The sequence below is a fragment of the Chlorocebus sabaeus genome, chromosome 8 (assembly GCF_047675955.1).
Source record: "Chlorocebus sabaeus isolate Y175 chromosome 8, mChlSab1.0.hap1, whole genome shotgun sequence".
NCBI classification, from domain to species: Eukaryota; Metazoa; Chordata; class Mammalia; order Primates; family Cercopithecidae; genus Chlorocebus; species Chlorocebus sabaeus.
This window is the reverse complement of record NC_132911.1, coordinates 103,407,370-103,421,056: the sequence shown is the minus strand read 5'-3', so window position 1 is coordinate 103,421,056 and position 13,687 is coordinate 103,407,370. Positions and strand designations below refer to the sequence as shown.

At 37.0% G+C, this 13,687-nt stretch overlaps 1 protein-coding gene across 7 annotated transcripts in view; it reads right to left on the bottom strand.

Annotated features, from left to right (window-relative positions):
* Window positions 1-13,687, bottom strand: part of VPS13B (vacuolar protein sorting 13 homolog B) — an 870,718-nt gene that overhangs the window by 209,577 nt on the left and 647,454 nt on the right. For all 7 annotated transcript variants that reach the window (XM_037999868.2, XM_073018246.1, XM_037999863.2 and 4 more), the window contains exon 35: window positions 3,749-3,886. In XM_037999868.2, coding sequence (XP_037855796.2) covers window positions 3,749-3,886 — 138 coding nt within the window. The remainder of the gene's footprint in view (window positions 1-3,748; window positions 3,887-13,687) is intronic.

The following is a 13,687-nucleotide window of genomic DNA, read 5'->3' as shown; positions in this document are numbered from 1 at the left end:
TGAGTTGTCAAAATCTATAAAATAATACATTCATATAGTAAAAGCTGTTTTAATGTGTCCTGTTATTCCCATTTAATTAGTGGTATTCAAGTCTCACTATCTTCTATAGCCATTTGACTCCTAAATTAATGTAGTAGCATGCCAATCTGGCTGTGTAGTGAGATAATATAATTACTCTATGAAATAACATCTACTTATCTACTCTAAATCACAAATTGCTTACAGTAGGAAAATTTTTGTCTAAGCTAGGAAATTCTGGAGCAGTTAAAGGCTGTTAGGTTACTGTTTTAGAGGAAGTCACACACAGCTGATATATCATTTAAACTAATCTTCCCTCAAATAAAAAAAATGTACTTTTGTTTAAAATGTTTTAGACTTTGAAGAACTTAAATCATCCATTGGATATTATATTCGATTTTCCATAATCAAAGCACCATTCTAAAAACCACTCATCTTTCTTTATCATTGCCCTGTCCTGTTCCCCAAAATATCTGTGGTTTGGCTCTCAAAGACTGATACTAAAAACAAAAATCATATATGATAAGTCACATGTATAATTTTTTAAAAAGAATTTTGGTAAGAGCCATATAAAACTTGCTACAAAAACTACAGTCCCAGACCAATAGCATCTACTCTATCTGGGAGCTTTTTAGACATGACTTTCAAGCCCTACCTTCTAGAACTATTAAATCACCATTTGCATTTTAACAAACTCCCCAGGGAAGTTTCAAATGCAGAATCAAGTTTGAGAAGTGCTGCTGTAAAATAACTATTTCAATTCATTTACTTAAAAGTTTAAATCTCCAAATATATTATCACTATTATAGCATGGACATAAAATCAGAAATTGTATATATTTAATTCTCAACTTTGAAAAGTATCTTAAGAAACACAAAAGTGCAACTACTTTAAAAAGTACATTTCTGGCCAGGCACGGTGGCTCACGCCTGTAATCCTGGCACTTTGGGAGGCCAAGGTGGGCGGATCACGAAGTCAGGAGTTACAGACCAGCCAGGCCAATATGGTGAAACCCAACCTCTACTAAAAATACAAAAATTAGCCAGGTGTGATGGTGTGTGTCTGTAGTCCCAGCTACTAGGGAGGCTGAGGCAGAAGAATCGCTTGAACCTGGGAGGCAGAGGTTGCGGTGAGCCGAGATCACACCACTGCACTCCAGCCGGGCAACAGAGACTGCGACTCAAAAAAAAAAAAAAAAAAAAAAAAAAATCACATTTCTACTACTGAGTCACATTAAATGCCAGAATTGTAAATACATAATTTTTCATTTATTCATTGGCATTTGTCTTAAAATTCAATTTATTTGGTTGCCTTGAAAATATTGTATCTAATTTACCATCAACTTTCAAATTCCATTTTTTTAACAAACAAATCAATCAAATGTAAACTACAAGATAATTTTCTAGCCAAAATGAACAAAGTGACTGTGCCTAAAAATAAAACGAATGTGAAACTAAAACTGAGAAATAAGTAAATCCAAGTTTCCCCTGTCACTTTTCCATGAACTAACATGTTTTTACCCTATTATATCTATTCTATTGTGTTCGGTCTTTAATGTGTGAACAACTCTGAAATCAGAAATTGTCTTCACACTGATGTAATAAAAAGGCACTGTATCACAGTGTAAATAGCATATGTTTTTTTTCATTTTTAGTGGTACATAGAATGTTTTTCTACAATTGATAGTGGCTTAGATAGAATGAAATATGGTACTTCATGCTCACTAACCAAATACTAGGACTCACACTTCTCCAGTCTATTACCTCACTCCAAAGGCTTCTTCCTACACTTTAACGACTTGCTTATCCTTCAGTTTCTTGCTTTCCTTCATGTATTTAAAACCATATCTAGAGTTTATCAAGATTAGAAATAGTTCTTCATACTTCTACACCTTTATAATCCCAGCACTAGAAAAATACGCTGAAGAAGAATTGGGCCCCAGTGACAAGGTCAGTGGAGATGGTTTCAGTCTTTGTTTAATCCATGACTGGCTTTCTCCATCTGTAGTATGGATCATAAGTACACTAGCATGCCACAACACACATACTCAACAAAGTCTATATATAAATATTTTTCCTTCCTTAAAATTCATGTCTTGCGGAGTATTGCTAGAGATCTTAAGACAGCTGTAAAATCATCGTTTTAAATTCTTTTCTTTTTTTTGAGATAGAGTCTTGCTCTGTTGCCCAAGCTGGAGCACAGTGGTGCGATCTCATCTCACTGCAACCTTTGCCTCCCAGTTCAAGCAATTCTTGTGCCTTAGCCTCCGGAGTAGCTGGAACTACAGGTACGTGCCACCATGGCCAGTTAATTTTTTATGTTTATTTTTATTTTTAGTAGAGACAGGGTTTCACCATGTTGGCTTGGCTGATGTGGAATTCTTGGCCTCAAGTGATCTGTCTGTCTCAGCCTCCCAAAATGCTGGGATTACAGGTGTAAGCCACTGTGCCCAGCCTATTTTAAATTCTTAATGGCCAGGAGCAGTGGTTCACACCTGTAATCCCAGCACATTAGGAAGCTGAGAAGGAGGATTGCTCGAGTCCAGGAGTTCAGGACCAGCCTGGGCAACATAGTGAGACCTCATCACTACTAAAAAAAAAAAAAAAAAAAACAAAACTAGTTGGGCATGGTGGCACACACCTGTAGTCCCAGCTACTTGGAAGGCTGAAGCAGGAGAATTGCTGGAGCCCAGAGATTGAGGCTACAGTGAGATATGATTGCACCACTGTACTTTGGCCTGGGTGACAGAGCAAGATGATCTCAAAAAAATAAAAAAATAAAAAATAAAATGAAATAAAATTCTTAATGAAGAAACTAATACTCATTTCGTGGGTAACACTCTGAAGCACTGTAAGTATAAAATAACAAAACAAAAAGTGAAATGCAATAATTTTTGTTAAATAAATAGCTAAGACTATATGGAGTGAGGGAGAAATAACAGAAGAGGGGGAAGAACATGAGATGAAGGAAGAAAAGACAGAGGAGGAAGATCGAGGAATAAAGAAAAAATCTTTAGTTATGCCCAAATTAGTGTAGTACAGAAGTTAAGTTCTAGTCTTTGGAGTCATAAAAACTTAGGTTTGAATGGCTTCTCTGTCACTATGACCTTAGGCAATTTACTTCACTTTTCTAAGTCTTAGCTTCCTTATTCATAAAATAGGAATAACTATAGTGCATACTCCTAAAATGCATAGTGCCTGGGACATAATTAGCTCTCAAAAAATTTTGATATCTGTATCTAAAACTGAGTAGTTACTATGTCTCAAGCACTTTGCTAAGCATGTGAAACAGGTACATTTAACTATCAAATCTAAACTATCTATGTATACTGTCTTATGTATATATATCATGTTTCCTTCCATTCATCCATCCAGTCTATCCTCTTCATATACAGGTAAGAAAACTGAAGTATAGAAGATTAGATCAATCACTTAAGATCATACAGTTAATTAATAGAAAAGGTAGAAATAAAATATTGGGGCTTTGGCTTCCAGTCAACTGCTCTTTAATTGATAACTACCTTTTTGTCAGACTGAAGGTAATTCTTAATGCATACTTATATTTGCCTGTTGATCTCTAAAATCGGCAGCCTAAAAAGCATACACCTCTAGGAAAAAGTGAAGTATTCATTTTTTTGCATGGAATGTCAAGAGTACTAACAGATCCTATACACATGTTAATATATTCACATAAAAAATGTACACACATGTAAATTTTATGACTTTCTTACCTGGTCCATTCAGAAAGTCTTTAATCTGTAGTGTTATAAAGGAAGGTGGAATACCACTTTTGCTGTCTATTTCTCCAGGCACTGTTTGTAGCCAAACAGTGCAATAATCAAGGGCTTCAGGCAGAGTCTTTCCAGGATCTAAAGTGACAAAATTGAAATGAAAAACATCAATCACATCACAAACATCTCATTTTCATGTATGAGTTTGAGTTAATAAATGAGAGAAAAACTGGTTAAATAATTGTATGCAAGCTTCATTGTTTCATTTGTTTGTACACATAAACAAGCACTCGTGTTGAAAAAGATAAACTATCACTGTACAATGTGGGATGACAAAACCATGTTTTCCAGAACTAGGACAAAGAAGAAAAAAAAATGTCCAAATCTGAATTCATATTATGAATGAGGGAAGGTAAAGTTTCTGTATTCTGAGCTGCTGTTAACAGTTTAATAGTTGGATATTTCTAAAAATGTTTATTAAAAACAAATTAAATGAAAAAAGGGTAATTTTGTCAGCTTAAAAAAAAAGCATATACATTTTCAAAGATACAGTAGATTAGTACTACTTAGGGGCTATTTGATCTGTTTCAGAGTTTTACTGACATTACAATCACTTTTTACTGCTAGGCCTTTGAAGTTAACCTCAGTAGCTTTCCTATAACCTTCTTTAATGATAAAATTGGTCAGTCTCTTAATAATCCTAATTATAATGAAAATGAGCTTTTTCTGTTTTGACTTTTTTTTTCTGTTTAATACTATATATTTTTAAAATCTGGGTAATATTGTATATTTTTTAAAAAGTGTTTTTGGTTATTGGTTGTGGCAAGCTGAATTTGCTTTTTAATACTTAGGAATCCACAGCTTTTATTGAAATAGCTCTTTAAATAAAAACGACTGCTGTATCTTGGCGTACAGTGTAGTACACTTTTAAAAAACTTCTAAATATTCACAGTTTTTCTTTAGTTTCATGATTGTTTTACTCTCTGTGTTTTAATGGTCTCTGAATGTCAGTTTTATAGGGATGTTCTTGCCATAGAGTCCATCTATTCCATTTTCAGTCTATTTGAAATGTGTTATTAAAGTATTATTTATTTTAGGTTTTATTGACTGGATTGCTTTCAAGAACAGCATTTACATACAGTGTATTATATTCAACATATGGTTATTTAGTATCGCTGTCATATGTGAAGTGGGCATATAAATTCTGCTTTGGAATTTGTATTTCTTGACCTTATCATGTGATCCTTATGAAATTTGGCACATATGAACCTTACGTGATTTCAAAGAAAATGCTGAAAGCACTTGATCATGATGTTAGATCTATGTGGCCAAGATCAAACACTAAGTTAGTGCACTCTTCTCTTTTTATATCATCAGTGATTTTTAAAGCAGTGAGAATATGCATAGTAGATCCATTGCATAGTAACACGGTGCTATTCTCTCTTTTAAATATAATGGTCAAGTCTGGTGAAAGGATGATTAAAAAGTCTTTGCTGGTAGGATCTAGAATCAGTTTGTAGCAGCTATGTAACCTGCTAGGACCTGTGCATCAATTTTGGGTCCCATCACTGCAGCTATCATCAAAAGTGGTTATTATCAGGTAAGTAGTACCATATAGATCTAAACAAGGAGACATAACTCATCACTTTGAAGAGAATACAATGTGCAGGTAAAACAACAATCTAACAGAAAACACAGATCTTAAAAGACATAAACACAATAATGAACAGAGATGATTAAATTGATGTAGAAATATTAATATGATGTATAAAAACTGGCAAGTAAGACTTAGGATAAGTAAAACAAGTTACAGTAACTGCATATTCAAACTTACATGGCGCTGAGAATTGTTATCCTTGTGGCATATTTAATCAACTTTCTACATTTTTCTAGAAATAAAGATTCCAAGTAGCAAAATAATGCATACTGAGGGAATGTGCATTAACTATCCTATTGTATATCAACAATAATAAGTATAAGACACTAAAACTAAAAAACATAAGGCTGACATATATGACCACACAAAACTTTTGTCAAAGAACACCAAGAACAGAGTAAAAAGTCAAATGACAAAAAGATGAAGTTGTAACGTAGGTGACAGTGAAAGAAAAGGGATACCATTAATATATAAAGAGTTCACATATTCAATGTAGGTACCAACAGAAAAACCAGTGGATAGAATAAACCAAAAATGAAAATTACTAAACAAAACAGTAAACAAAATCAAATGGCATACAAACATTTAAAAAATACAAACATTAAAAGATACTAAATCTTAATAATTAAAGAAACAAATATTTTCAAATAAGGTAGAAATTTTCACCTATCAGACAGGCTAAGACTAAAAAAACTGACAATGGGTCTGTAATCCTAGCACTTTGGAAGGCCGAGGTGAGCAGATTGCTTGAACCCAGGAGTTTGAGATCAGCCTGGGTGATGTGGTGAAACCCCAGCTCCACAAAAAAATACAAAAAAATTTAGCTGGGCGTGGTGGCGCGTGCCTATGCCTGTAGTCCCCGTAGTAGCAGCTACTTGAGAGGATAAAGTGGGAGGATCACCGGAGCCTGGGAGTTTGAGGCTGCAGTGAGCTGTGACTGTGCCACTGCACTCCAGCCTGAGTGATAGAGTGTGATCCTGTCTCAAATAAAAACAAAAACAGAAACAACAACAAGAACAAAAAAAAAACACCCGATAATGCCTGTATTGGTAGTTTGTGATGAGAGGTCCATTCTCATTAATTCCTTTCTGGAGAGTATTTTATAATACATAACAGATTTTAAATGTGTATATCACTTGACCTAGGAAATTAATGTGTAGGAATTTAATCCAAATAAGAAGTGTGTAAATAAACATACTGGAGAATTACCATAGCAAAAATAGAAAACAACCTACATATCCAGCAACAGATTAATGTTTAAATAAATAATCTGTATAATTATTTAAGAGAATCAAGAAGATCTATATGGTTGACATAAGACAGTTATTTTATATTATTAATAGGGGGAAAAAAGCAAGCAGGTTAAGTATTTTCATTCATTGGCCATTCAGGATTCCTCATCTACAAAGAATTTATTTACACATTTTTCTCTTGAGTTCTTTTTCTTACTGATTTGTAGGAGCTCCTTATATATTTTGAGTATTAGTGTTTTGTTTGCCTTATTTAGCAAAGCCTTCCTCATGTAAAGAGGCAGCCATTTAACTGTATTCTGATGCTTTTTGCATGCATACTTTTTAAACACATATGGTAAAAAAATCTGTCAACTTTTACTTTATTAATTTATTCCTAGGTAATTATATATGTTCCTAGTTTCTTAAAGCATTTTTAAGCTTTTGTTTTTACCTTTAGCTGTTGAATCCTCCTGGAGAGCACTGCCTTATGAAAAATAGGAAAACTCTGCTCAGCTTTGCTCTTAATCGGGGATATACAAATTAAAACAAGAAATACAATTTTTCATCCATCAGATTAGCATAAATTTAAAAAATTGATAATATCTTATATTGGGGGAGAAGGAGAAGAAACAAATTCTCCCATGGATGGTTGATAAGGGTATGCCTGCAGCATTTTTGCATGAGCAGAGGAGAAGTCTGACAATGAATGTTTATCAAAATTATAAATGTACATGTCCTTGGAATCAGAAAGGCCATCTGTAGGACTGTACCTTAAAGAAACACTTAAGAATATATAAGTAAGTGTCCAAAGAAGTTGACTGCAACATCATTTGAAATATTAACAATTTGGGAAATGTTAAACATCTATCTATAGATAAATATAAAATAAATTATGAATGCACCATAAATGCTGCATAGAATACTATGCTGCTGATAAAGAGAATGGTGTGACTCTCATACACTGAAAGAGAAGAGCTTAAAAACGTATTGATCAGTGAATAAAGAAATAGGACACAGATTCAGTAAATTCAAATGTAAAAAAATCTATCTGCATACATACACACACATATGCATGTTTTTAAAGTACTGTTGAATGATCATCTCTAGGATGATCCTAAACATATGCTGACATATAAATTATTCAGGACTTAAAGACAAAATAGCACTATTTACCAAACATTTATAAAAATTAAAGGGAAAAAAGAAAAAACACTTCAGTAGGTATTTGATGCCCTTCTCTCAAGGTATAAACTGGGGGAATAGCAAAGTCTGATAATGTAGATAAGAGTTTTCCAAGTAAGTGAAGTGGGTTTTGTGCAGTTGCCTCTCTTTTGGCACAAGTTAGAAGACCTGACTATCTGGCATCAAACTCAGGAGTCTACCCTGGACAATTACAGGGGAGATGACTTAATAGGAGACACAATAAACCAACTGGTAATAGCAGAAAGCACAACAGAAATTAGAAATTAAAGCAACTGTAAAAGTCTAGAAAATTCATCTAAGGAATCCCAAATGACTATTTCCCAACAAAATATTAGTATACCTGGTTTGTAAAGTATGCCTGAATGTACAGGGTTGATAAAATAGAATAACTGAAATTAGGAACATCCAGAAAAATACAGGTTGCATGGTTAATGAAAATTTAATTCAGGACAGGTCTGGTGGCTCCTTTCCTGGTTTTTGCTAAACTCTCTACTTTGGATATGACCGTAGTCATTAACATTGATAGAGGGAAGTATGCCTTTGTTTATGATTTGAATCATACAAAACATGACTCAGTGCAGCCAGCTCAAAATGAAACTCTGAAAACAGCTGTAGTAGCAGAAAGGTGTGTCAGAATCCCAGAGAAATGGCTTAAGTTCGAAAGTCACCCTTTAGTCCCTTATGGTCTAATGGCTAGAAGATGAGGGGCATGACTCCTAGTCTTCCTGTCCTGTCCTCAATTTAACTTCTCCTTAATTCCATCATCAGCTCTAGAATATAGGATTCATATTACACATTCTTCAGGGTCAACACACTGGGGAATATACCAGATAAACTAAGATTAAAGAAGCCTAAGCATATAATAAACAGATAACTATTTCATATTGGAAGCTCTTTCAGACCACTTCTGGATTTATTCAAGTCATAGGAATCTCTCAAAAATAATAAACTCCTGCTGATGTTGATGAGTACATTTACACTGCTGTCCCTAAGCCAAAGAAACAGGAGAAAGTCTTATGAGGAGTAACAGAAGGTAGGAAATATGTCAGCATAAATGACAAACATAAATTTATTCTGTTTATAAATTTGGTTCCCACAGCCATAAATTTGGTTCAGAGTGAGTTCGATCTCACTTTAATAAGGCATTTGTATTGACAAAGCTGTAATAATTGTTTTTCTTCTGGGTTGACCAGGTCTTAAAGAAAAACAAAACCAAAAAATCCTAATCCCCTGCCCCACATCTCATCATATATCATAAGGAATACCTAAAGATTCAGAAAGCCCCAATTCAGTTCCCAGATGAATCAAGACTTTCATGAAGACTTGATTAAGACTGTATTCTTTGTGTTGGCAGATTTGCTCTTCCTCAGAAAAAACCCTTCATTTCACTTGTTTGTCAGGGCTTCCAGTAAATCTGATAAAAGTGGTCTTTTGAAGTGCTGCTCACTATTTCTTTTAACCCTTAGCAAACATTCACAGAGTTACGTATGTCTTTGGTTACCACTTGAATTGTGTAAAATACAACATGATTCAGTGCAGCCAACTCAAAATGAAACTCTGAAATTGAACTCACTTCTTTTCTTCTTCTTCTTTTTAAACTTTTATGCTTGGAATCCAACAGTACCTGAAAGCAGGTAGGCGATAGTACAGTGAGGAAAAGCATCTGACAAGGCCAGCTGGGGCAGAGGATGGGAAGGATGGAGACACCTTGGTTTGGAAGCCTAGGAAGCAGGCAAAGACTGGCTGTCACTTCAAATCACTAACCGGGCGCACTGATTCCATCAACAATTCCAACCCACCTCCTCAGGACTCCCTATGCCTTGCCACCAGTGAAATGCAAAATAGCAGCAACTGCCACAGCCAAGAGAGCGCTTAACACAACAGCAGTTTATGGACACAAAGAAGAAGACAAGGGAGAATAAAGAAGAAAATGATGTTGATCTAAAAGTCTCACTCTACTCCTATATTATAATAGATATTTTACTTTGAAATAAACAGATTTTTATGATACTTCGCTTTTAAGATTCAGTGCTCTTTATTCATATTGTAAAAAGTAGCAAAACTCTTTGTCGCTGGTGGATAACACTTAGAAGTATCCAATGTAATTGGACTTCATTATGTATTCAGTGTTGTATCAAGGAAGTAAATAATCTGCAAGCCAAAACAGATTGCTTTCCATTTTCTAAACTAGAAGTTAGAGTGCTGATTCCTTTTCCAAAGGTGTCTAGGTGTATCAACTTTTATACAAAGAAGGGACTGAAATGAGACTTTAAAATAATTTACAAGTAAACACCAGAACTTCTATTTCAGGCCGGGTGCAGTGGCTCATGCCTGTAATCCCAGCACTTTGGGAGGTCGAGGCGAGTGGATTATGAGGTCAGGAGGTCGATACCATCCTGGTTAACATGGTGAAACCCCGTCTCTACTAAAAGTATTTAAAAAAAATTAGCGACTTGACTAACCGGGTGGCGGAGCAAGATGGCCGAATAGGAACAGCTCCAGTCTCCAAATCCCAGCGCGAGCGACACAGAAGACCGGCGATTTCTGCATTTTCAACTGAGGTACTGGGTTCATCTCACTGGGGAGTGCCAGACGATAGGTGCTGGTCAGCTGCTGCAGCCCGACCAGCGAGAGCTGAAGCAGGGCGAGGCATTGCCTCACCTGGAAAGCGCAAGGGGGAAGGGAATCCCTTTTCCTAGCCAGGGGAACTGAGACACACAACACCTGGAAAATCGGGTAACTCCCACCCCAATACTGCGCTTTAAGCAGACAGGCACACCAGGAGATCATATCCCACACCTGGCCGGGAGGGTCCCACACCCACGGAGCCTCCCTCATTGCTAGCACAGCAGTCTGTGATCTACCGGCAAGGCAGCAGCGAGGCTGGGGGAGGGGCGCCCGCCATTGCTGAGGCTTAAGTAGGTAAACAAAGCTGCTGGGAAGCTCGAACTGGGTGGAGCTCACAGCAGCTCAAGGAAACCTGCCTGTCTCTGTAGACTCCACCTCTGGGGACAGGGCACAGTAAACAATAACAAACGCAGCAGCTCTGCAGACGCAAACGACTCTGTCTGACAGCTTTGAAGAGAGCAGTGGATCTCCCAACACGGAGGTTGAGATCTGAGAAGGGACAGACTCCCTGCTCAAGTGGGTCCCTGACCCCTGAGTAGCCTAACTGGGAGACATCCCCCACTAGGGGCAGTCTGACACCCCACACCTCACAGGGTGGAGTACACCCCTGAGAGGAAGATTCCAAAGCAAGAATCAGACAGGTACACTCGCTGTTCAGAAATATTCTATCTTCTGCAGCCTCTGCTGCTGATACCCAGGCAAACAGGGTCTGGAGTGGACCTCAAGCAATCTCCTACAGCTACAACCTACAGCTGAGGATCCTGACTGTTAGAAGGAAAGCTATCAAACAGGAAGGACACCTACACCAAAACCCCATCAGTACATCACCATCATCAAAGACCAGAGGCAGATAAAACCACAAAGATGGGGAAAAAGCAGGGCAGAAAAGCTGGAAATTCAAAAAATAAGAGCGCATCTCCCCCGGCAAAGGAGCGCAGCTCATCGCCAGCAACGGATCAAAGCTGGACGGAGAATGACTTCGACGAGATGAGAGAAGAAGGCTTCAGTCCATCAAATTTCTCAGAGCTAAAGGAGGAATTACGTACCCAGCGCAAAGAAACTAAAAATCTTGAAAAAAAAGTGGAAGAATTGATGGCTAGAGTAATTAATGCAGAGAAGCTCACAAACGAAATGAAAGAGACGAAAACCATGGCACGAGAAATACGTGACAAATGCACAAGCTTCAGTAACCGACTCGATCAACTGGAAGAAAGAATGTCAGCGATGGAGGATCAAATGAATGAAATGAAGCGAGAAGAGAAACCAAAAGAAAAAAGAAGAAAAAGAAATGAACAAAGCCTGCAAGAAGTATGGGATTATGTAAAAAGACCAAATCTACGTCTGATTGGGGTGCCTGAAAGTGAGGGGGAAAATGGAACCAAGTTGGAAAACACTCTTCAGGATATCATCCAGGAGAACTTCCCCAACCTAGTAGGGCAGGCCAACATTCAAATCCAGGAAATACAGAGAACGCCACAAAGATACTCCTCGAGAAGAGCAACTCCAAGACACATAATTGCCAGATTCACCAAAGTTGAAATGAAGGAAAAAATCTTAAGGGCAGCCAGAGAGAAAGGTCGGGTTACCCACAAAGGGAAGCCCATCAGACTAACAGCAGATCTCTCGGCAGAAACTCTTCAAGCCAGAAGAGAGTGGGGGCCAATATTCAACATTCTTAAAGAAAAGAATTTTAAACCCAGAATTTTATATCCAGCCAAACTAAGTTTCATAAGTGAAGGAGAAATAAAATCCTTTACAGATAAGCAAATGCTTAGAGATTTTGTCACCACTAGGCCTGCCTTACAAGAGACCCTGAAGGAAGCACTAAACATGGAAAGGAACAACCGGTACCAGCCATTGCAAAAACATGCCAAAATGTAAAGACCATCAAGGCTAGGAAGAAACTGCATCAACTAACGAGCAAAATAACCAGTTAATATCATAATGGCAGGATCAAGTTCACACATAACAATCTTAACCTTAAATGTAAATGGACTAAATGCTCCAATTAAAAGACACAGACTGGCAAACTGGATAAAGAGTCAAGACCCATCAGTCTGCTGTATTCAGGAGACCCATCTCACACGCAGAGACATACATAGGCTCAAAATAAAGGGATGGAGGAAGATTTACCAAGCAAATGGAGAACACAAAAAAGCGGGGGTTGCAATACTAGTCTCTGATAAAACAGACTTTAAACCATCAAAGATCAAAAGAGACAAAGAAGGCCATTACATAATGGTAAAGGGATCAATTCAACAGGAAGAGCTAACTATCCTAAATATATACGCACCCAATACAGGAGCACCCAGATTCATAAAGCAAGTCCTTAGAGACTTACAAAGAGACTTAGACTCCCATACAATAATAATGGGAGACTTCAACACTCCACTGTCAACATTAGACAGATCAACGAGACAGAAAGTTAACAAGGATATCCAGGAATTGAACTCATCTCTGCAGCAAGCAGACCTAATAGACATCTATAGAACTCTCCACCCCAAATCAACAGAATATACATTCTTCTCAGCACCACATCGTACTTACTCCAAAATTGACCACGTAATTGGAAGTAAAGCACTCCTCAGCAAATGTACAAGAACAGAAATTATAACAAACTGTCTCTCAGACCACAGTGCAATCAAATTAGAACTCAGGACTAAGAAACTCAATCAAAACCGCTCAACTACATGGAAACTGAACAACCTGCTCCTGAATGACTACTGGGTACATAACGAAATGAAGGCAGAAATAAAGATGTTCTTTGAAACCAATGAGAACAAAGATACAACATACCAGAATCTCTGGGACACATTTAAAGCAGTGTGTAGAGGGAAATTTATAGCACTAAATGCCCACAAGAGAAAGCAGGAAAGATCTAAAATTGACACTCTAACATCGCAATTAAAAGAACTAGAGAAGCAAGAGCAAACACATTCGAAAGCTAGCAGAAGGCAAGAAATAACTAAGATCAGAGCAGAACTGAAGGAGATAGAGACACAAAAAACCCTCCAAAAAATCAATGAATCCAGGAGTTGGTTTTTTGAAAAGATCAACAAAATTGACAGACCACTAGCAAGACTAATAAAGAAGAAAAGAGAGAAGAATCAAACCGACGCAATTAAAAATGATAAAGGGGATATCACCACCGACCCCACAGAAATACAAACTACCATCAGAGAATACTATAAACACCTCTACGCAAATAAACTGGAAAAT